Source organism: Cyrtonyx montezumae, unplaced genomic scaffold, assembly GCF_038088225.1.
Source record: "Cyrtonyx montezumae isolate F1298 unplaced genomic scaffold, pur_monq_1.0 scaffold_21, whole genome shotgun sequence".
Classification (NCBI taxonomy): Eukaryota; Metazoa; Chordata; class Aves; order Galliformes; family Odontophoridae; genus Cyrtonyx; species Cyrtonyx montezumae.
This window is the reverse complement of record NW_027071948.1, coordinates 1,833,462-1,858,487: the sequence shown is the minus strand read 5'-3', so window position 1 is coordinate 1,858,487 and position 25,026 is coordinate 1,833,462. Positions and strand designations below refer to the sequence as shown.

Here is a 25,026-nt window from a genome sequence, read left to right as displayed (position 1 = left end):
AAGATGCTCCACTACACTGCTAGAAGTGGACATCATCTTAATCCCCCCTTCGCAGAAATACCTTGTCAATCAACGTATCTTCATTAGAGACTCCAGATCTCAAAACCTACCTAAAAGCAGAGGAGGAAAGCTGAAAAGAACAAGCACTTGGGAGTAGATTTGTGACAAGGTATGTCAAAAAGTGTTGAGAAGGTACTAAGAAGTTTATGGGGGAGGCAACGGGGAAACAGAGAATTACTGAAGCTCATCATAATCTCCATCCTTAATTTCTGAAATCAGAATTGGATTCAGAGATCATCAGTAGGCCCTGCTCCAATTAACACTGACTGATTTTAATTTCTCCACCTCTACCGAAGTTTTCACATAAAAAAACAGGAAGTACCTATAAAGCCAAACAGAAGGCATTCAAACAAAACAGAAAGAATCAATATGATAGCAAGCAAGCAGCTGCCATTCAGGATACAATAAGTTTGGTTCCATCACCAAGCATACAGCAAACTTCCACAACAGGGCAATTCAGAGCAGGAGAGACACAGCAATAGGCCAAGTATCCCAGTTCTAGAACAGTGCAACTGATATTATCTTTCCACACTTCCTCCAGCTCTTCTTCCTCCCTTTCTTCACTGGTATAAAGCAGAAAAAATTCTACGCATCACACTTCAGGACTGTTGTTACACTTTGGATACACTTACTATTGTTGTTACTTAAACAAAATGACCAAGGTAATTCAGAGCCATCAACTAGTTCAATGTTTGAAGTGAAAGCAACCTTTGTAAAGATTATAGGAAGGAGAAAAAACAGCATCACTACCTGAAAATTGCTTACTGCTGTTCAAACTTGTCCATTACTTCATTGTTGTAATCCATTCACCCTGTATTTGAATTCAGGACTATACCTACACTGAAAACAGCATTAACTGTAATACCATAGACAATCCTGATTTGTTTCAGACCAAGTTACACAACTCAGCAAGGGTGACAAGTTTTGTTATTCTTTATTTACTCTGTCACTTCCCAGAAACCAGATCAATCTATTTTTAGCTCTTACAGAGCATGATTCAATCTGTAATTTTAAGAGTGATTCACAGCTGATTTTAAACATACACTCGGGGCATTTCACAATGGTCAACACTTAAATCCATTCTATTAGCAATAGTTCCTCAGATCTTTTAGAATACATTGATTCACTAAGAAATTAGGTCTTCTGGGAACACAACATTCTCAACTCTAGGTACTGAAACTGCAAAACCTGATATCTCTTCCTCCACTTGACTACTTCCTCTCAGCTGCCTAATGTATATAGTTCCATGGATGTCCATTGTTTTACTGCAATACTCTTTCCAAGCCAGGGCCAGACAACTGTGACTTCTTCCTCCACATCCACTCATTACCCAAATCCTTCAGATTCACTGGTCCTGCTTTCTTTGTCACCTAACATGCTTTTCACATATCTTGTTAGTTTTACTCCACACTTCCCTGCAAAGCCACCACTCCACATCCTTTTGTGTTTCTTACATATGGCTCTGGAGCCTGCAATAAATAAGGAATTGCCAAAGCTGTCATTAAGGCCAGGCAGAGATAAATCATCCTCAAACACAGTCCTCAAATTATAAAACCTTGCTCTAGGAATGTGGCAGCAGCTGTTCCAGGATTATCTTTTAAGTTAAAACCTTTTGTCTTGAGTTACAGCTCTCTGAATTACCAAGCACAGAGAGACATCTAAGCAATACAGTGTGAAGTTTTGTGTTTAACAGATGCACTGTCTGTAATACAGAAATCTTCACCCGTATGCATTTCAAATCAATTACATTGCATATCAGCCTCCTGACACAGGAAGTTACTACCTTGATATCTTATTGCCAGCAAAGGCATTACCAGAACAGTAATTTAGTGCATGGATGGAGATTAAGCAAAGTAATACATAACATATCTGCACTGATTTTATTACAGACTAGACAAGCTCACATACAAAACATGAACTGTAATACCATTTGAAGTTGGAAAAGACTCCTTGAATTCTAGAATAATTATTTCCAGCCATAAGCAACTTACCAGCATTTTACGGCCCCAAAACCCAAAGCTCACAGTTAGGACTGGTAGTTAAGTAATGCCACCATCATATTTTCCATGCTCAAACTTTACAAACTTCTCCATCAAGGCTGAGAATATCCATGTTAGGCATGAAACTGAGCCCTGACACTGGAATTTCTCTTGGTTGGTATGAAATGAGTTAAAATATATACTGAGTCAGATTATCAAAAAAATTTACCAAAAAGGTTTAAGTGGACCAATATCAAGCTGTTAAAGCAGCTTAAATCAACTGCACCTCAGCATCTCTAAATACTTGTTGCAGAACTGTACATCTATGGGTACAAGATCAAAAGGTTTTTCTAGATATAATGCTGTCTTGTGCAGACTTTATTCTTACTGAGCATTAAAATGACAACTACTTACCCTTCTCAATATCTACAGTAAGGACAGCTAACATTGACAACAGAGTTTATCTGGCCAGATCCTCATATGGCAGTAACATATGTTGTTCCACTCAATTCTTTTCCTATTAAGGAGCACAAAAGTTTAAGAAGTTACTCAACATTTTGCTCTGTGATATCCTACTTCAGGTGTCACACTCAGTATACGTTCCACAAAACATTCTGTGATGTACACCAATGCAAATCACACCAGCTAATTTTGCTTGGAATCCAAGCTAAAGGAGTGCCAGCAGTTTTCAGTTAAGCTCTGGAGGAGATCTAGCAATAAAACCATCCTAAATAATTAAGAATGGAGGAAGAAAAATGCCTAAAGCCACTGAACTCCACGTACATACTGCATCATTAAATTCTGCATTAGCATATACCACATTCACATATACATTTTCAAATGTTGCTGTCAACTTTTAAACACTTTCTGTTAATAAAAAAAACATTAAGGTTTTAGTTTATCTTGCAACTGTTTTTAGCAGTAAGAACACAAAAAACCCACCTTTTCACATGGATACAATTTAGACTTTTCAAACACAGTATATACACTACCCAGTTAAAATAATAAGCAATTAAAGTGTTGTGGTTTTGTGGTTTTGATGCCGGTATTCCACATCAGAGCATCATGCAGCAGTTAAGGAGTTAATGCTGTGGGAGCAGCAGAGGGGAGGGGCGGAGCTCCGCACCGGATGCAGGCGGCGCTCGGTCTGGGCGCGTTGCTCTGGGCGGCCGTGGAGGTTCAGCACGTGTGCTTCCCCTGCGGGCCCTCCTTAGCGTAAGCTCATAGCTTTTGGTTTGAAATTTTTTCTCTCTCTTTCAATTGTTCAATTTTATTAGATTTAGTAAAGTTACCGTTCCTTCTCAAATCGTGCCGTTGTTTTCTTGTAGACCCATCCCTTCCCGCCGTTTCCCCCTCCCCCTCCCGGAGCGCGGCTCTGCTCGGGCGGCCGCGCGGCCACTGACGCAGTTTCTTTTTTCTCTCCCCTCTCCCTTCTCGGTTTTCCCTTGGGTCACTGTCACGGACAACACCGTGACAATTATTGGTGGAGGATGCGGGCAGTGCAGTATTGGCACTCCATTGTAAATCTGGTGCAGAGTGGACTAAGGTTTTTCATGTACCTCATAGCATGCTGGCGTCTCTTTAAGCTCCTCGCGTTCAGCACCGGAGTAATGTGGATATACAGCTACTTTAGTGTGCTGAGGGGGTTACATGCCTCCTACCTAAACACCCTGGCTAACGTGACAGATTATGCGGCATTTGGAACGGTTTCCAATTACTCTTTTCAGGTCTTTACCTATATTCAAGATGTCAGCCCGGCAACTGTGTTATCTGTTTTTCTGCATGCACTCTCTGCAATAGTAATTTACATCATGTGGAGGAAGCTTTCCTCAAAACCAGAGAGTGTTGAATGGCAGGGAAGGTGGAAAAAATTAGGAAAGAAATTAGAAGCGTGGGGACCCCCGGTGTTATGCAATTTTGATCTTGAGCACCTGTGGGATCCTGAGAAATTCAGTGAGTGTTTAGGTAAGGAGTCATGTGACTCAGGACGATCTGAGAAGGAATGTATTGTTTGGGGTCTGGCTTGTGCTTATCGAGCCATAATTGATATTCTGGAGAGAAATGGTTTCCAAACCAAGGTCCAAAGCAGAAATGAAAACCTCGAAGTTAGACCTGACCAATCACAGGAAGCACCGGTATCAGTGTCGGTTGCCCCTGTGGAAGGCCAGAAATGGACACGGCCGTCCTCGCGCCTAGAACGGAAAGAAGAAGCAGAGAAAAAAAAGGAAGATCCAGGCGAGGGGCCCTCCTCAGCACCACCACCACCACCACCACCTAAAAAGGCCACTAAGAAAAGTGAGAGACATGGAGAAGACAGCGATGATGATGGAGTCACTGTTACCACTACTCGTCGGCCCCTAAAGATGACTGAAATACAAGGTTCAAGAAAGGAGTTTGTACGGCGCTCGGGTGAATCTATTGTCACCTGGTTGCTGCGGTGTTGGGACAGCGGTGCCAGCAGCGTGTCCCTAGATGGCAGTGAAGCCCGCCAACTGGCAAGCATTGCCCGAGACCCAGCTATCGACAGAGGAATTGGCAGATGTCTGAATGGAGTCGCTACCCTCTGGGAACGAGTACTAGTGGCTGTAAAGGATAGATACCCTTACAAAGATGATCTGGAGCCTAAGGTGGAAAGATGGAACACCGTGGAGAAAGGCATCCAATTTTTGAGAGAAACAGCCGTAGTAGAGATGCTGTATGATCCCAATTTCGTCCCTAACAATCCACACCAGGACCGTGATCCTGATAGAGTAAGGTGCACACCTGATGTATATCGCAAGCTCTCAAAAACAGCACCAGAGAGGTACGCAAGTACACTGGTAGCAATGTTCCATAGATTCGAGGGTCAAGACAGAAGACTCCCAGTTTATGAACTGACTATTACTCTCCAAAACTTTGAACAGCAGTTTCCACCATCACGTGCTTCCATTGCAGCTATAGTAGCAGAAGAAGTAGGTGAGATTAAGGAGACACAGAAAACTATACTGGAGGAACTGTCATTACTGATGAATAGGGATGAACCTGTGTCAGTATTGGAAACACCTGATGAAGACGAGCATGACCCAAAGAATCTGATGAAGCAATTGATCAAACTGTTGAAAGTCTCGGCCACCAAAGGCAACCGCCCCTCTGCACGAGCAAATGACGGCAGTAACATCATGTCACGTGTGGCCATGTGGAGCTTCTTACGAGAAAACGGAGAGGACATGAGGAAGTGGCATAAAAAACCCACTCCTGTACTGCGAGCACGGGTGAGAGAACTACAGCAGAGATCAGCCACCAATGAAATTGCTCCCGTCACTGCAGGTAACCAATAGAGGGGCCCTGCCCTCAGCCAGGGGAGGGAAAGGGATAACAGAGTGTATTGGACTGTGTGGATTAGATGGCCTGGCACATTAGAGCCACAAAGATATAAGGCACTGGTGGACACTGGTGCACAGTGCACTCTGATGCCCTCGAGTTATAAAGGGACAGAATTGATTCATATTTCTGGAGTGACTGGGGGTTCTCAGGAACTGTCTGTGTTGGAGGCAGAAATAAGCCTCACCGGTAAAACCTGGCAGAAGCATCCCATAGTGACTGGACAGGGGGCTCCATGCATACTCGGTATTGACTATCTCAGAAGGGGACATTTCAAGGATCCCAAGGGGTACCGATGGGCTTTTGGAATAGCTGCTGTAGATGCAGACAACATTCAGCAGCTGTCTGTTTTACCTGGCCTGTCAGAAGATCCGTCTGTTGTGGGGGTACTGAAAGTGAAAGAGCAGCAGGTACCTATCGCTACAAAAACAGTGCACAGACGGCAGTACCGCACCAACAGGGATTCCTTGCTCCCCATTCATAACTTGATCCGTCAGCTAGAGAGCCAGGGAGTGATCAGCAAGACTCACTCACCTTTTAACAGCCCCATATGGCCGGTGCGTAAAGCCAGTGGAGAATGGAGGCTGACGGTAGATTACCGTGGCCTGAATGAAGTCACACCCCCACTGAGTGCTGCTGTGCCAGATATGTTGGAGCTGCAGTATGAACTGGAGTCAAAAGCAGCCAAGTGGTATGCCACTATTGACATTGCCAATGCATTCTTTTCTATTCCTTTGGCCACAGAGTGCAGACCGCAGTTTGCTTTCACCTGGAGGGGCGTTCAGTACACCTGGAACCGTTTGCCCCAGGGGTGGAAACACAGCCCAACCATCTGCCATGGGCTGATTCAAACCACACTGGAACAGGGTGGGGCACCTGAGCACCTCCAGTATATTGATGACATTGTTGTGTGGGGTGATACAGCAGAGGAAGTTTTTAAAAAAGGAGAGCAAATAATCCAAATTCTTCTGGGTGCTGGTTTTGCTATTAAACGGAACAAAGTGAAGGGACCTGCCCAAGAAATTCAATTCCTAGGAGTAAAATGGCAAGATGGACGTCGTCACATTCCAGGAGATGTGATTGACAAAATCACCAGTATGTCACCACCCACTAGCAAGAAAGAGACACAGTCTTTTCTGGGTGTAGTAGGTTTTTGGAGGATGCACATCCCAAACTACAGCCTCATAGTAAGCCCCCTCTATCAAGTGACTCGGAAAAAGAATAATTTTGCATGGGGTCCTGAACAGCAGCAGGCCTTTGAGCAAATCAAGCAGGAGATAGCCCGTGCTGTGGCCCTGGGGCCAGTTCGGTTGGGACAGGATGTGAAAAACATCCTCTACACTGCTGCTGGAGAGAAAGGTCCCACTTGGAGTCTGTGGCAAAGAGCCTCTGGGGAGACACGAGGCCGACCCCTTGGATTTTGGAGCAGAGCGTACAGGGGTTCAGAGGAGTGCTACACTCCAACTGAGAAGGAGATTTTGGCCGCATACGAGGGGGTTCGGGCTGCCTCTGAAGTAATTGGTACTGAGACACAGCTCCTCCTGGCACCTCGACTGCCAGTGCTGAATTGGATGTTCAAAGGAAAGGTTCCCCCCACCCATCATGCTACCGATGCCACCTGGAGTAAGTGGATTGCACTGATTACACAGCGAGCTCGGATGGGGAACCTCAACCGTCCAGGAATCCTGGAGGTGATCATGGACTGGCCTGAAGGCAAGAGATTTGGAACATCCCCATCAGAGGAGATACCACGTGCTAAAGAGGCCCCACCATATAACGAACTACTAGAGAATGAAAAGACGTATGCCCTCTTCACTGATGGATCGTGTCGTATTGTTGGGAAGCATCGCAGATGGAAGGCTGCTGTGTGGAGCCCCACACGACGAGTTGCAGAGGCCACCGAAGGAGAAGGAGAGTCAAGCCAATTTGCGGAGGTAAAGGCCGTCCAGCTGGCCTTAGATGTGGCTGAACGGGAGAGGTGGCCCATGCTATATCTTTATACTGACTCTTGGATGGTGGCAAATGCTTTATGGGGGTGGTTGCAGCAGTGGGAACAGGACAACTGGCAACGGAAGGGTAAACCTATTTGGGCTGCTGAACTGTGGAAAGACATTGCTGCCCGAACAAAAAGGTTGGGTGTAAAGGTGCGCCATGTAGATGCTCATGTGCCCAAGAATCGAGCTACTGAAGAGCAGGAAAATAACCATCAGGTAGATCGAGCTGCCAGAATTGAGGTGTCTCAGATCGATTTGGACTGGCAGAACAAAGGAGAGCTATTTTTAGCTCGGTGGGCCCATGAGACCTCAGGCCATCAAGGAAGGGATGCGACCTATAAGTGGGCTAGAGACCGAGGGGTGGACTTAACTATGGATGCCGTTGCACAGGTTATCCATGACTGTGACACATGTGCCATAATTAAACAGGCCAAGAGGATGAAACCCCTCTGGCAGGAAGGGCGATGGGAAAAGTATAAATATGGGGAGGCGTGGCAGGTTGATTATATCACCTTGCCACGAACTCGCGATGGTAAGCGTTACGTGCTCACCATGGTGGAGGCGACCACTGGGTGGCTTGAAACATACGCAGTACCCCATGCTACCGCCCGAAATACCATCTTAGGGCTCGAGAGACAAGTCCTATGGAGACATGGCACTCCAGAGAGAATTGAGTCCGATAATGGGACTCATTTCAAAAATTCTCTTGTGGATATCTGGGCCAAAGAACACGGCATTGAATGGATCTACCATATCCCCTACCATGCACCAGCTGCTGGTAAGATCGAGCGCTACAACGGGTTGTTAAAAACCACGTTGAGAGCAATGGGTGGTGGGACATTCAAGCACTGGGAGAAGCATCTGGCAGAAGCCACCTGGCTGGTCAACACTAGGGGATCAGTCAACCGAGAGGGTCCTACACAGTCCGGCTCCCTACAGACCATAGAGGGAGATAAGGTCCCTGTGGTACATGTGAGGAGCATGTTGGGAAAAGCGGTGTGGGTCCTTCCAGCCTCTGGAAAGGGCAAACCCCTCCGTGGAACCGTTTTTGCGCAGGGACCTGGGTGCACCTGGTGGGTAATGGATAAAAATGGGGACGTCCAGTGTGTCCCACAGGGGAATTTGATGCTGGGGGAATGCAGTCTGTAATTACGTGTGTATGTATGTATATATATATATATATGTTTCTATGTAACTCATGTTATTACTGTTTGGTTATGTATAGATGTGTGTTAAGCATGATGTGATGATGTGGAATAAGGGGTGGAATGTTGTGGTTTTGTGGTTTTGATGCCGGTATTCCACATCAGAGCATCATGCAGCAGTTAAGGAGTTAATGCTGTGGGAGCAGCAGAGGGGAGGGGCGGAGCTCCGCACCGGATGCAGGCGGCGCTCGGTCTGGGCGCGTTGCTCTGGGCGGCCGTGGAGGTTCAGCACGTGTGCTTCCCCTGCGGGCCCTCCTTAGCGTAAGCTCATAGCTTTTGGTTTGAAATTTTTTCTCTCTCTTTCAATTGTTCAATTTTATTAGATTTAGTAAAGTTACCGTTCCTTCTCAAATCGTGCCGTTGTTTTCTTGTAGACCCATCCCTTCCCGCCGTTTCCCCCTCCCCCTCCCGGAGCGCGGCTCTGCTCGGGCGGCCGCGCGGCCACTGACGCAGTTTCTTTTTTCTCTCCCCTCTCCCTTCTCGGTTTTCCCTTGGGTCACTGTCACGGACAACACCGTGACATAAAGACATGTTTTGACCTCTCATATTATATTCCATAACTCAAATTCTTCTTCCAGAAGCAGATTCATAAGTAGAACAATAAGCTGCAAAACAGATCAGTCAAAACTCATGTCAAACTGCTTTATTACATCTTAAATAACATTACATTTTAATATAGTATCTATCTTGCATCCAGCTTTCTTGAAGTACACTGACTTTAAAATTAAATACAAAAGGTGAAGAGGGATACAGGGTGTGGAAAAAGCTCTACAGAGTAGTTTCATGAAAGAGAGAAAGAAGGAATTCATCTTTTATGCCAAATCCAGGCCTAACGCACAATTACAGCACATTTTTGTACAGAATGTTGCAGAAAAAACAAAATGGAGAAAAGCTACTACTGCTGCTAGGAAGGAGCATTTCTGGATACAGTGAGAAGATAGGAAAGTTTAACAGAACAATCCGCTGTCCAAACACTGCTGCTTTTAACATTTTATTTGAAAAGAAAGCCAGGAAAACCTGCTCGTTACAAAAATGATTCTAATCAGATGCAAAGGACTCATCCTACAAGAGGAACTGGCTGTGAGGAACTGATTTTATAAAGAAGATGGTTTAGGTTCCCTCCTCCCATACCCCAAAATCTTTGACAGCGATTGTTTGAACAGGCTGTTTCTCTTTTTTTTTTTAAAAAAAAAAAGTGACTTATCACGCTACTCCAAAACGTGCATAGCTTTTTACTTGAGTTCTTCATAGGATTTATGCACAGAGTAGCAACAATAAATGAATACAGCAACAATGGTTACAGTTTTTAAACAGGTTATTTTTTTTTCAAAGAAAAAAACATCTAAGGACTTAGTCCAATATGCACTTTTAGCATTTCTACAGCATGCGATTCTAAGAGTAAACCCACCCAATATGGCAAACAATCAAAAAAGGTTTTTTTTTTGTTTAACTTAGAAAGTTCAAGATCATTATTTTCAAAACATTGATTTGTACATCATTTCATACACAAAGAATTGACTCAATACCCAAGTGTAGGATAGGTCTCTTTTGAAAACAGAGATTCCTGGTTGTTGAGACTACAGGATAGTGTTAGGATATATAAACTGCCCTTTCAAGTGGACAAAACCAAAACAGATTAAAAAAAATCAGTGTGGTGAAAAGAAGGGGTAGGAGGGACCAAGGATTGCATTTGTTATCCATAAAACGTGACAGGATTCTTTAAACAAGCATTCATTACCTTGAACAGCATGTGCTTGGTTACCTTACTGCTTAACGTTATCCTATATATGCCAAGTTTTGTGCAACAATTATCTGTGATACTAGAAAATAAAATAAAAAAAGTAGGGACTAAATTTACATCGTTAACAACCCCCAGATGCTCTGGGCTAGGACTCCCTTGTTTTGCTCAATTAAATACATAAACAAATGTATTTAAAAAGGAAACTTGAAAAAAATCCTGCTACAAATATGACTTTAAAATTTGCAAGTGTGTGAGATAAAGTCCTTAACTTCAACTTGGAAACTACAGTGAAAGCTAACTGTTTCACAATTATGCTCAAGTTTTATTTTCTGGTCATGCTTTTATGATAGTGTTTGATTTTTAAATTCTCAAGACAAAAAAAAATGGTCCCAAAAGGAATGCACTATTTCATTTTGCTTACAACACAGAAATTCTTCTTGGAAAGGTAATTGTGCTCTTCAATTTCAGCAACAGGAGACGGAAAAGATCTTGCCCTTTGAAGTTGGGGAGGATGGGGGTCCAAGTTAGTATAGTTGGATTGAATATGCTATCATTTTTAATTTTCAATCGTTGGAAACTTCTTCCAGTCACGGAGTCCGATGCTTTTCTAACACACAGAAAGATTTATTAAGAGTTGCACTTGGATAAATTCTAGTCAAGTTTCAAGTTTTGTTCTTGCTACCCACTGATGCATTCAGCCATTACCTCACTGTTTTTAAGACTGACATTTATTTACCCAGACTCAAAAGACAACAGAAAAGTAAAATAGTATTTCACCACAAAAACATTACTGCATACATTAAATAAACAGCCTTCTAAAAACACAAACAACAACATAAAACCCACAAGAAATTACTCATCTCCCCCCTCCAACCTTCCTAACTTGAATTATATGCTTGTAGCATCAGTAGAAGAATACTGTTTGGATGTGGGAAAAAGCACTAAGTGCCATATTAGGACAGCATTAGTTTGATACCAACCTACTTCAGTTCCAGATCTTGAGGAAGCTGTCCCATGATCCTGTTGCCACTGCCATACCATCATCAGTCACACCTAAGCAACTGACACGGTTATCGTGACCAGCAAGGACACCTATAAATAAGAATATGCAACAAATCTGTCACAGTGTCTGATGCTTCTTATCTCTGTTCAAGTAACAGTGAGGCAGCCACACTACAATTACTCACTTGGTACCTTCAGGAATTCCCAACAAGTATGGTTTAGATTTTTGAATGCTTTTGCCTTCTGAAGCACAAACTCACAAAGAACTGAGTAGGTTCACAAGGAAGTAATGCAGAAAATGCTTGGCTCCAAAGTTCTACTTGTATATTCCTCAAGTTATGACTTCATTGAACTACACTGTAAAATCACTGCCTAGAGAATCCTGAGAACAGTGCCATAGTAGTAAGTGCAACCACACACTGCACAGTTGCTAGCATTTCCTCTCCATAAGAATAAAGATCAATTTGATATTACAGAAATTTTAACCCACAAGAAAAAAAGCTGAAGTATGTACTGAACACAGAAACATTTTCCATCTATTTTTGACTGACAATGTTTACAAGCACTTAGAAGGCTTCAACACCTACATCTGCCAATATGAAGATCTGAAAATCAATTATAGTACTATTAAAAAAATTAACTGGGACACTAAACAGCAAAGATACAGAAGCCAACATTCTCCTCTGTTACATTTAATTTAACAGCTTCAAGGAGGGAACAAGAAAAACTACTCATGTTCAGTCTCTACTCAGGCTGCTGCACTGAGCTAAGATGCTCCTGACAGATTGCAGAACAGTGATTACACCAATTACACTGCACAGGAGATTCTCCTTCATATTTTGGGGCTTTTCCCCTCTATTTGCACTATGAAGCTGTACTCCTCATATGCACCAGTGCATTTGAAGAACTAGTATTTTTAACTCTTGGGTGTAAAAATCATTCATTCCTACACAAGGATTCTGGCCATTTGAAGTAACACAGCACTGTCTGAGCATAATACCATTCCTCTCCAGATCCTATTAACAGTCCAAGCCTCAGCACAGAGCTCTGCACTTATGCAGCAGAAACCAAATTCTAAGTGTTGAAGCAGATGATAAAATCTTCTAAAATTAAGTATGATACAGAAGCCAACTGCCACAGCTGACCCAAGTGCTGAGGAGCTACCCACAATTTGCTGTAGAAATAGCATTAATATATTGGAACTCACAGTCCACCACCAGCACAAGTAAGGGCTGCAATTTAGTAAAACAATGAGAGCCAAGAAGGCTTACACAATTTGCTCTGAGTACATCAACTACAAAGATGCTTAATATAGTACCAGGCAGTACAGAAGTGTAAATTCTGCTCAGATTACTTCAATAAATGGAAAACTTTAAGCAGCTGTTTGAATCAGTTTAAGTTCAGCAACAAACAATCACACTTCATGAGCATATGGACTGTATTTTCAATGTTAATAAAAAGCCACCATGAATTCTAAAAGAAAAAGTGAAATCTGTGTGGTGAAACAAAGCTGATGGAGAGACATTAAAAACCCAACAAAAATTACTTTGGTATAGTCCAGAATCATATATCTGTTTATATCTTTCCCATCTTAAGTACATCCTCCTCTCAAAGGAGCAAGACAAAGAAAAAAACAAACAAACAAAAAACAAACAAACAAAAAAACCCAGAACTAATAAACACAAAATAACTAAGGAGTAAATTTTTAATGAAAGACTTTCTAGAAGTGCTTCCTTTACAAATAACTTGGGAGATAATGAAAATCAGTGGCCTATTTAACATTTAAAATAACAGAAATCAATGCCATTGTTCAGTGAGATTATGAAAGAGCAGTCAGACTGCTAAATGCCATCAAATTCCAGAACATAGCATTTCTAAAAGCTATTATGTCAATAGTGGTGTCAGGCAACTGTAAGCCCTCCACAGAGGAGATGGACAGTACATTGCACTGCTTTCAATAGATCATATGCAAAACAATTTCTAAGTCTAAAACAACAGTTCTTGTCCCCAAACCATTACCTTGTTTTTCCACATTTAAAACCAAATATGTTTACCTGCTCTATCAGCTTTCAGTGTATCCCAAACATTGCAGTTAAAGTCATCATAACCAGCTAGGAGGAGACGTCCACTCTTGGAAAATGCTACAGAGGTGATGCCACAGATGATGTTATCATGTGAATAAACCATAAGTTCCTGATCAGCCCGAAGATCAAAAAGCCTGCATGTAGCATCATCCGAGCCTGTGGCAAATGCATTGCCATTGGGGAAGAACTTCAGTGGGGGGCAGAGAAGAATGGGGAAAGAAAAAAAGAAAAAGATAAGATTTCATATTAATTTAAAGAGTGACTGATAAAATGGGCAAGTTACTCAAAAGCTGCAAAATACATTATGCTGGGAAAAGTTAGAAAATGCTTTTCATCTGGCATTCCAGGCATAGAGCCCATTGTCTCAGGAGCACTCCAAAACCGTATATCTGGAATAGAACTTTACCCTAGCTCCCAAGCTAGACTTGATGCAGAAAACATTAAGAGAAAATACTCCATGATATTACTTCATACAGTACATGCTTAAGAGCAGAGATCGAAGCAATATAAAAATCAAATTTAAATCCTATGTCCTCTGTTCAAGCTGATACATACACAGATGGCATTGATGTCCGATTCATGGCCAGTGAAGGTTTGCCGACACATTCCTTCTCTAACATCCCACAGTTTGGCAGAGGCATCGCAGGCACCGGAAACAAAACACCGAGCATCAGGAGCCAGAGACAAACTCATGACATCTCCAGTGTGCCCAGTAAATGTAGTTGTCTGCTGACCAGTTTCTATGTCCCAGAGAGCGCTTGAAAAGATTAAAAGTATAATTAAAGTCATTTATGCTCCAATCTTTTGTGCTCTAGAAAAAGTCTAGACATATTTTCCTTTAAACCTGTTGATTTGTATCACTACTGAAAATAAAAGCCCATGAAGCATTAACAAAAATATAGTGAGAGTAGAAAAACACTTTATCAACTGCTTACCTGTATTACATGATAACTAAGCACAAAACGTTCACAGCTGTTAATGTACAAAAGTTCTTGAGACACAGCAATGGTCTTATTGTCCAATGGATAAAGCAGCAGTGGTAACACTGCAGCAAAAGCCAAGTCAGCTTCTCACACTCTTAAAACTCAGAGGATGTGTGATTTTGTAAATTATGTCTATCATCTTAAAATTGCATCGTTTTACCAAGACAGCAAAATCACTGCTACTCCAATAATCAGAGTATAAAGTGCTGAAATGGCACTATCATCCCTTAGCTTGTGGCTAACTTCTCAAAAAAACACATCCTTCAGCAGTAAGCTTGCACTAGGCAAACAGAATGTCACTACACTTTGTCATTCTTCTCTAAGCCCAGCGGATCTGAGGTGGACAAACAGCTATCCAAACTGTCAGTTAAGAACGATAACTCCTGCAAACAGTTACAGTGTCAAGTATGAGCCTTGTTTCAACAGATCCTTTTTGTCTTTAAAATTATGTTTAGGAACATTTTGGTATAAAAACAAATACCTACATTCACTGGTTACTCAGATTCAGTGGACTAATAGATGGGTCATCAAAGAGATTGACACTGTGTAGGAGAGCTATTTAGGAGGTAACCTTTGCTGTAAGAACTGCTGCCTGGGAGATCTCTATTGATTTTAAGAAGTAGATATAATACAAAAGCTAATGAAAGTAAGATTGAGGCCTTTTCTCAATCAGAAGCTAGTTTTTATTAAGACATACACCCACATTCACCTCAAGAAAACAACACACACCTGCTGTCAGTGTAGAATATTTTCTAGGAGCTTTTTTGAATTGCATCACTTCATATTAAAAACATCTAAATATGACTTTGTAAAAAACTGTAATTAATATTGAATACTGAAGTGTTTTGAGAAAAGTCACTTATTTCTGAAAGCCAAATCATTATGCCAAAAAAGTCCACATATTTTATCATTAAAAAAAAATAGGTTAATTGAGAACACAGGCTTAACTGAACAGCCAAAGCTAACAGTCTAAAAGACCAAGCCTTCCACCACTAGCAAAAATGTGACTTGTAAGCAATAACGTTTATAATTGTTCAATATTCTGGATGACTACTGCTTTTATGAAGAATATTTCACCAGGCTTGAAGCATGAGAAGTCATTGCCTACAATCAGGTCACAATTTCACTGCTTACCAAGTGGTGTCGCCAGAGCTGGTAACAATTTGATTATCATCCAAGAAACGACAGCATGACAAGTATCCTGAAAGCAAAACAAAAAGTCAAAGAATAGAACCAGAAATTACTCTTCACACCTCATACTGACTTATACACCTCTTCCTCCCTGGAAGATACAGGAAGAATGACTACAGAAACCTAAAATATAACAGAATTTCTACACAAAAACCTCTGAAATTTTAAGACAAGAAATATTTTGGGTCTTTACTGACCATATCTAATTCAACCATTAAAATAGCATAATTATACATTAGTGCCACAGCAAATTGATCTAAACACAAAAGAAAATTAGTAAATTAGCTAACCAAAGCATGATTGATTCTGTTTTGGGACTACCTTACTGAAACTAGGTGAAGCTGGAGGCAAGAGGGAAAATTATTGAGAAACTTTATTTACCAAGAAGGGAGATCTAGTTCCTACAGTTAAGAAAAAAAAAATCACAGCAGAAGGATTAATATACAAAAGAGATGAAGTAATTTCTTACATCATCCTACACTTCCAACAAAATTCAAATGTCATACATTAAAAAAGAACACAACAAAAAAAGGCTTCACTGTGTCTACATAACTCAGGCCACTCTGAGTACACACTCACCTGTATGACCAGCTAGCTCACGGCTGACACGTACATTCCCTTCACGAGTTTTCAAGTTATAAATGGAACAGATGTTATCAAGACCACCACAAGCCACGTAGTTCCCAGAAGGCGCATATGCACAAGTCATGACCCAAGATGAACGCAGGGGAATAGCATGCACCTGAAACAAAAGCATTCTACACTTATCTGCAAAACAACTCATTCAGTAATTTACCATCAATAGGTTTTCATCTTTCTCCCTCTCTAGCAGGGCATCTTTTCTTCAAAAGGACAAGAAGAAAATACACAGCTTGTCAGATCAATTAAACATGTAATTAAAACCTCAGATTGGTCTCCCCTGAATTCAGCTTAATCATTAAGTTTAGTAAAAATTGAATTATATTGGTGCTCTGATGACTACTGGTAGTAGGCATCTGATGGCAGTAGGTTCAGAAAAATACTGACTTCAAAGTACAATCAGCAGAACTGCCAATAGATGCTGTGTCATGAACAAAATAGTGAAGAAACTGGTACTCATAGCCATTTAAATCCTACTTCAGGAGCCCACAGCAAACAAGGACTTAGTATTTAACTAACCTCATTTTGTCATTTTCTGTTTTCACTACACATCTTCATACACAAAACACTGCTACATTCCTTACTGCTTAGGAGAAAACAGAATTTAGGCTTCAGTCAACCAAAGCAATGTAGTCAAAATCATGACAGATAGTACTTCCCTCCTTTGTGTTAATAATCAAATTACTTATAAATGTAACAGTTAATCTTACCTTGTTTGTAGTATAGCTGTCCCAAATTATAAGTTTGCCATCCTGGGAGGCACTAACCAGAAGCCTGAAGGGGAAACAAGTGATAAACACATTCAGTGCAGGAAGACAAGAAGGAAAGTAATCTGAAAGTATTGTCTACGCTGTCAAAGACAACATACCATTTAAATACAGCATGCCATTACTCAATTCTAGCTACCAGCACTTAAGAAAATATTTTGGAATCATCAATTGTAAATAGGAAATATTATGGCAATATGTAATAGAGCATCAACACATCCACACATTCAGACTTCAAAAAACCCTAGCTATGTAACAATCTTACATGGAATCAGTACCTTTGTGTTATACACCGGCTTCAGATTCAATGAGTTTGAGTATCTGCACTGTCAACTTGTTTTCCATTTTCCTCTTTTTAGAGCAGAAATTACAGTTCCAAGCTGTACACAAAAACTATGGATATCAGCACTTAAATACAACGGGGGAAAAATATATACAGCAAAGATGTCACTGATGGAAAGGGTAACTTCAGGAAGAATTGTTTTACTAAACTTTAAAACAACAATCTCCACTCAGCGCTTGTTTTACTTACACTGTACTAGTTAATTGCTCAGAGCTCTTTTACACACTTTTAGTATGTTCAAAGGTAGATTGGAATACTGGCATGAAGCATCTCTTCAGTGTTTTTTTCCTTTTGTAAGTAATTTCAGAGAAAATAGTTCAGTATGGTATACAGATTTGTTCCAAGACTCTTCCTCTGACCAAACACAGTGCAGTAGCTGAAATGCTTCATTGTCTTGGTGGTGTTTTTTTCTTTAATTCCAGCATGTATCTTACAGCTGCCACAATGCACTTTTGCCAAAGAGACTGAACCCCCATTTTTAAAATAAATTTAGATTCTTACGACAAAACCACACATACCAGGAAGAAAAAGTTATATCAAGTTCTCTCAGTTGCCTAAATTCTTTTTGAACCAGTGAATCCTAGTGGCAGAACAGGTAAATCAGTTCAACACACCCAACTTTCCTCAGCACAGTGAGCCCACCTGGAATCAGTCCCCCAGTGCATTGCATAAATTTTGGCCAGGTGTCCCCGGAGCGTTCTCCTAGTGCGCATTTGGATTCTCCCCACCGGATCAATATTGGCTGTGATCTGAAATAGGAATTGTATCATCCACTGAATTTTTCAGTTCACAGTTCCACAAAAAAAACAAAACACATACACAGTGACATTTAAATGAGCACTGCAATGCAAATCAAGAAGTTCTTTAAATGCCTAATCATGTTACTTCATTTCATGCAGTACTTTCTTTATAGAAATCAGATTGCTCAGGCCATAATCTTTTTGACCTCCAAGACTTCAGACCTGTGATGTGGGTTTTCTACTCCCAGAGCGCTTTTGTTTGTTTGGATTTTTAGTCCCCCTAGAAAGGAGCATGAGGTGCATTACTTCAGGCTTTAGACATGCCTCCTCTTTTGAAGGAGGAATGAATAACTCACTTTCAGATCCAAATGACGTTCCATTCCAAATACTGGAATATTATAATCATATTATTCCTGTTTTATTTAACTTTTGGAAGATAAAACAGTCTCTGGAGTAAGTAAATAGCAACATAAGGAAATAATTAGTTTAGCTGTCTTTATGCAGCTACGTTTAATATCAATAATTTCTCCAGCCTGAAGAAATTATTAAAATTTCACTTAAAAACAGTCAATAAGCTCCTCAAAGCAGCACGTTTCCAGTAACATAACAAGTACACATCTCAACAAATCCAAGAGTATGCAAGTTTGTTTTATGGATACTGTCTGCGTATTTCTCATGTCTCAGTGCTACAGAATCATTTAGCAAGACCATTTGAGCAAGTGTCTCTGCTTCTTTTCAAAGGCCGTTATCTGTGAAAAGAACACTTTCCTGACAAAAAAATTCCTCATCATGGACACACTCCATGTTAGTAATACAAATGCTTCTTGCTTTTCTTCCCCCCCTTCAAGAAATACGTATATTTCTTGAAGAAACTACCTGAAGGCAAAGTTATAAAAATAAACAGAAAAAATCCAACACAGATGTACCTTTTTATAGTACATTTTCTCTTTGTAAAGGAAACATGCTTTTGAAATTAACGTTAAACTCTTTAAATGCTTACCTGAGCCAAGGTGGCATCTGCACATGCTTTCCTAGCATCCTGCAATAAAGTTAGGAGAACTCATAAGAAGTTCTGCTCAGTCTCTGTTTTGTCAAGTTAATCAAGTTGTCACAAAATAATGTTTAGAAAGCATTCTGGCTTGTTATTCAGAAGGGACCATCATAACTGCAGTATGAACATAACATGACAGACTGCTGTCAAAACATGCTGAGCACTTGAGATTTCCTTGTCATGAAACCTCACATCCGGCAGAAGATTCCAGCCATAATGACATGCAACCTCCACTACGTTCAGGAAAAAATAAGTCAGGAGATGCATTCATTCATCAAGCTAGTTATATACAAATTATATTTCAGTTAACAAATTGCCCTACAGTAATACATTGTTTGGGCAGAATCAGCTCAAAGAGACTCAGCTATTTTAGTTACAGAAGAATTTCCAATTGCAGAAGTAAAAGAAGTACCTGCAACTTCTAGGAGAAAACAGAAAACTAAACCTAATATCTGAAAAAAAATTCTGAACTATAGAATTAAGTAGAAAGAGCACAGCTTGGAAAATGAAAACAAAAGCTAGAGAACTTAACTTATGCTGTAAGAAATACTGGGTAATAGAACAATTTTCCAAAGGAAACACTTTAAGGCTTGTTATTGAGACTTAATGGATTTTTTCCACCTAGGAAGACCAAATCTGGAGAATTATCCTGAGCTAGCAGTAGGGAAAATAACTGGCCAAGACTTTTCAGTTCACTTTCTGTGAAGCACAGATGGTTTAACAGTTTATCAGTTAATAGTACTTGGCTAAACTTGGCATAAAAAGCGCATGCAAACATGCAGTCCATGTGGATGTGTGAACAAGTTAAAGAACTTCCCAGAAAAAAAGATAAACACATACAGGGAGACCAAGTTGAATAAGACATCAGACAGACAGCCTCAGTTGTTCCATCTTTGATGCCATTCCTACCAAAGCATAAGACCTCTACAAAGTCCCTGTGAATCTCAGCATCAGGGAACACTTAGAATAGGTCTGCATTAAAGTCATTTACAGTGACTGAATTCATTTTGAAAGAACAGATCAAACTTTGTTCTGCGTGTGTTATGCTTCCCTCTACAATGAATTACAATACTGACTAAACTCCAGTTCATGTTAGGCTTCATAATACATTTTTCAAATTAAATCTAAACCAAATGTCATTTGGACTACACTGTATCTTTAAATAAACAGGCTGCTTTCCTTCTTCTACTCAGTATGAGAAAATGAACAGACACCATCTATTCTGAACGATATACTAACACAGCTATATAGTCTTCACCTTAATGCTGCCATTTCCCTAGACAGCTCACAGATTTACTTTGTGTAAACCCTTAACCATGCTCAGGAAGTTTTGACCACCTTCATCCTTCAACTTGTTTTCTCACAGAGTTACTGGAAACAAAGTACATGTTTCTTACTGCTTGACTATTTGATCAGTACAAGGTCATTATCTGGAACCAACTTACTGCCCCAAATAAGTTCCCATTTAGCTAGGCTTCTCAGAAATACACCTGGAAAGAGCAAACATTGAAAGATAAATGGCAACACTGTTTATGGTCTGGCTCAGAAAAACCTCAGCAACCATTCATCTTGATCTAACCCAATCTTATCCACTTTGTGGATTTATTTGTGTAGGTGTCATTTGCTGAGCGACGTTAAGGACCAGATCATAATTTTCTGAAAAGTTGCATACATAACTTCCTAAAAGTTCATGACATTAACTCTGACACTGTGGAAAAAAAACCCATAATGCATCATATTTCTGTCCATTTTTGCCATTTTCAAGACACACAACTTTTTTTCTTGTAAACTTGAAGTCCCACTGATGAAATACATACTCTGATTTGGTTTTTCAGTTGCTCAGCCTCCTGGCGTAACTGGTCAAGCTCACTCATTTTCCTGTGCTAAAGGTGTGCTGCACTGCCACCTCTCAAACAACCAGAAATCTGAAAGACAAGTGATAGCAAAAGAATTAGCAGGAGTCGTTGATTAAAGATAACAGAGTAGACAGTCTGGGTTATCTCAAACAGTTCTATAAAGCAATCCCTGATTCTTTTTAATCTTCAAAATACAGACGACTTCTCTGAAATATCTTCAGAATACATTGTTAACAAGAGTGCTTAGTATTTTTTGCTTAGTGAGTCTGCCCTTCACTGGAGAACAATGTATTAGATTCATTTTCAAATACTATGTACTGTAGCTACAGGTTATTAAAAAAAAAACAAACCACACACACACTATCAGTAGTTGAGAACACTTTATTAGCCAGAACTGACCCTTCATTATTAAATAATGCAATGCTTTGCTAGCAGCTTCACATATTATTTCATTAAGATTTAATCAGCTTATTTATCTTGGCAAGCATGAGGGTTTTGGTTTTTTCCTAAAGCTCTCAGGCAGCCCTTCCCAAGGGGAAATACAAGAATCATTTTTGAGTGTCTCTAGAGCTTTGACACTAAATAGAGCAATTCCATATAACCAGACCTAACGCCATACTCATTGTACTAGCTAATATTTTAAACTGAGGACCTCAATGAACTTAAATGTCTCATCTTGTCATGTCAACACATATGAGTTGGTACCCGAAGCATTTCAAAGAAGGAATTTCATTTCCTTTCTGTCTCACAATCTCTACTCATACCTTTAAAGCCCTTCATTTCATTGTGAAACCAGGTCTCTTTCTCTCTTCTGGTTCCAGGGTCATCTTTAAGCCCTTTAAGATCGCTTGTTCAGCTTAGCACAAAATCCAGTTAAGAAAAGATCCGCCCAGACTTTTAATATCCCCTAACCACCTTTCCTTCCTTTCAATGTTCTTCTGTTTCTCAAGATGTTTTGCTCATTCTACATGGAAGACAAACCACATCACACCACTCCCTGCAGTTTTTAAGCACGTGACCATCACTTTCTCTAGCTGTACTCCAGTCACACTGTGAAATAGTACACACTACTCTCCAAGGAATTAAGAAACTCTGAAAACTGCTCTTAAAAATAAACTTCATTAAATTTTCAGACCCTTTAGCCTCTTAATATCTGATTCTATTTCTGCCATTCTCTAAGTTAATATATAGCCCAATTCCCACTAAGCAAATACCTCTGCAGGCACAGCACACGGAACTTGTGATGGTATCACTTCTACTTCAGAGAAAGAAGTCACAATCCAAAACTTAAACGTGCTGCTCAAGGTCACAGCAACTCAACGATAGGATTAAGATAAAGATTTAGGACACAGAATTCCAGCTGCAGAGCTACAGGTAATTACATTGAAGATTTACATACAGCTTTATTTAAAAATATAATAGGGTGAATAATCTAATGTCAGTCAACGCAGGTATGTCATTGTGTAGCATACAGCTTAAAATAGTGCCAATTTATTCTTACCAGAACTTGTGTTCTACGCAACAGAATTCTCTTGCATTTAAATGGAACAGAACTTCTATGTATGGAATAAGAAGAAGCCAAGGATGGGGTCAGCCTCTTCTCCCGTGTAACTACTGACAGGACTAAAGGGAATAGCCTCAAGTTGCACCAGGGGAGATTCAGCTTGGATGTTAGGAAATACTTCTTCTCCAAAGGAGTGGTCATGCACTGGAACAGGCTGCCTAGGGAGGCAGTGGGGTCACCATCCCTGGGGGTGCTCAAGAAACACGTCAATGTTGTACTGAGGGACATGGTTCAGTGGGAAATCCTGGTGATACGTGGATGGCTGGACTGGGTGATCACACTATACAATACTACCCCTAGGAAAAGTCACATAAATTGAATTAACAGAAACCAAACCTTGTAGTTTCAGTCCTGTGCATCTGCAAATGATCCGGAGTTTAAAGCATACAAGCTCATTTCATGCTTGTGCTGTATTGCTTAGCATAGCACATACTGGAAGGTGCTACTGCAAATGAAAAAGCCAGATGAAGCAGCACAATTGCATCAAGGTTTTTCAACCAGTGGTAACACAAGCAGCAACGCTGATTCAAACAAGTAAGAAGCTGCAAGGAAGTCTGTTGTTCTACAATTCATAGGGTGCCATGGTAATTTCAGCAGATATATGGCTCCCATCCCACTAGTATCAACCCCAGTAGATTATCAGAAGTCTTGTGCCATAACCCTCTGTTGCGTTGTAGAAGACAGGCTCTGCTCCCAACTCTCACATCAAACTAAAGACAGTGCTCAGCCTCAGCACTCTGCTTCAGCTTCCTTCTAATTCTCACTTTACAGAAGGTTATAGAGTGGCAGAACAGCCCAAATCCCATCAGAAAGAAAGAAAACTGTGATCAGAACACAACCTTCAGTCATTTCATGACTGCTTTTAGCCAGACATATGTATATACACAAACACATACCTGCTTATTGCACACCTAAGCTCCTAAAACACTTCATTCATTAACTCCATGTTACAGACAGACACTCAAGTTTCAAGGACAGCTTCCTTTCAATGAATAATCTCGAGATGGTTTACCATTCTCACAAAGCTAAGTCTCCATTACTGCAGACAGCAGTGAGCCTGAGGAACACAACTATAACTGTTATGGCTTCTACAGAACTTGACTTCCTGTCACCTGCCAGAACTAATGCTTCAATATTTGCTGTATGACAATCAGAAGCTCAATGCTTATAACTCTAAGTGTCTTGCCAGTCTGTAACACTGTATATATAGAAAAATACATATCAAAATTAAATACTTTTACATTTGGTGTTCCAAGTCAGATCTTATGCATTCCTAGCAACTCCAAACTCTGAACTGCATTTCTGACACAGCATCAATAGGAATTGTTTAAGCCAGATTTCCACATTCCCTTTGTAGTCTTTGTTGTTTGAACATCAACAGGAAGTTCTAATTCCTGCCAACTTGACTGAACTCACTAACACTCAGGAAATGAGAATCCCAATGAAGCCAAGAGCTTCAAAATATTGGATTTTTCTGAGAGATTAATGGGTCTGTAAAAGTTATGGGTTAACCAACCAGTCAACTTGGCTTTTCCCTATTTCTTTTCCATCAAGTCCTATGCAATTAAACTTTTGCCAAAAATATAAACCTGAAGGAAAGAAAACCTTTCAACTATACTGTATATCAGCAGAGCTTACTGGTACTGTAACCAGAATACCAACAAAACCCCAAACATCACCGCAACACACCACACACTCTTACCAAGAACAAGAACAGCTAAGGAAAGAAATTACACATGAAAGGCACTGGAAGTAGCAGAAGTTTCAATATACAGTACCTAGGCTCATCAGAAACAAGCACAATTTAAAATAATAGAATACTTTTTTGTTCCTTGGCATGCTCTGAAGGCATTTAAGTGCATTTTAAAAGAAGGTTTCCACGAGAAACCTAAAATCTGATAATACTTTTATTTCTGGTGTTTTGAAGCAAGCTATTACATTTAAGTCCAGCCAGCCTCGAACAAAGTCACTAATTGAGCTCCACACTCCTCTTCCCAAATTACCAATAGCTGTGATGAAATAGGTAGCAGATAAGCTCATGCTTACCTCACTTTCCTGTGAAGATGTTACTGTGTTCTTGAAGGGAGGCTTCTCACGAATAACAGACTCACTTCGCTGAACTCACTCAAGACCTTTCCACAGGCTGATGTGCTTAAGTGTCTCTGCTCTAAGCCTAATCCCCCCCTAATCTTGTTGACAAGTATACCTTGTAGATAATTCTCTTCTTGCTAGGGACAATAATACACCTACTTGCAAGGCAGTTTACTATTCTTCACTACTCCAAATGACCCAAGTCTCTAATCTGTTCTTACAAGTTACTCTTACAAGAATAAAATGTTGTTTCCTTGTTTCCCAACTAGGAAAACCAAACACTGACATCAGCTAACTTGTTACTCTCCATACATGATAAAGTTTTGCAATTAAAATATGTTAAAAGAATTTATCATGTCACTCATCTTGACTTCCA

At 40.4% G+C, this 25,026-nt stretch overlaps 1 protein-coding gene across 4 annotated transcripts in view; it reads right to left on the bottom strand.

The window, feature by feature from the left end:
• Nucleotides 1-10,859: 10,859 nt before the first annotated feature.
• Nucleotides 10,860-25,026, bottom strand: part of GNB1 (G protein subunit beta 1) — a 30,358-nt gene continuing 16,191 nt past the window's right edge. For all 4 annotated transcript variants that reach the window (XM_065737935.1, XM_065737934.1, XM_065737937.1 and 1 more), the window contains 10 exons: nt 20,957-21,064; nt 19,089-19,127; nt 17,991-18,097; nt 16,949-17,012; nt 16,179-16,341; nt 15,543-15,609; nt 13,981-14,182; nt 13,396-13,612; nt 11,320-11,431; nt 10,860-10,946 (listed from right to left, as the gene is read on the bottom strand). In XM_065737935.1, the coding sequence (XP_065594007.1) occupies nt 11,325-11,431; nt 13,396-13,612; nt 13,981-14,182; nt 15,543-15,609; nt 16,179-16,341; nt 16,949-17,012; nt 17,991-18,097; nt 19,089-19,127; nt 20,957-21,013 (1,023 nt within the window). In that variant the 5' untranslated portion in view covers nt 21,014-21,064 and the 3' untranslated portion in view covers nt 10,860-10,946; nt 11,320-11,324. The remainder of the gene's footprint in view (nt 10,947-11,319; nt 11,432-13,395; nt 13,613-13,980; nt 14,183-15,542; nt 15,610-16,178; nt 16,342-16,948; nt 17,013-17,990; nt 18,098-19,088; nt 19,128-20,956; nt 21,065-25,026) is intronic.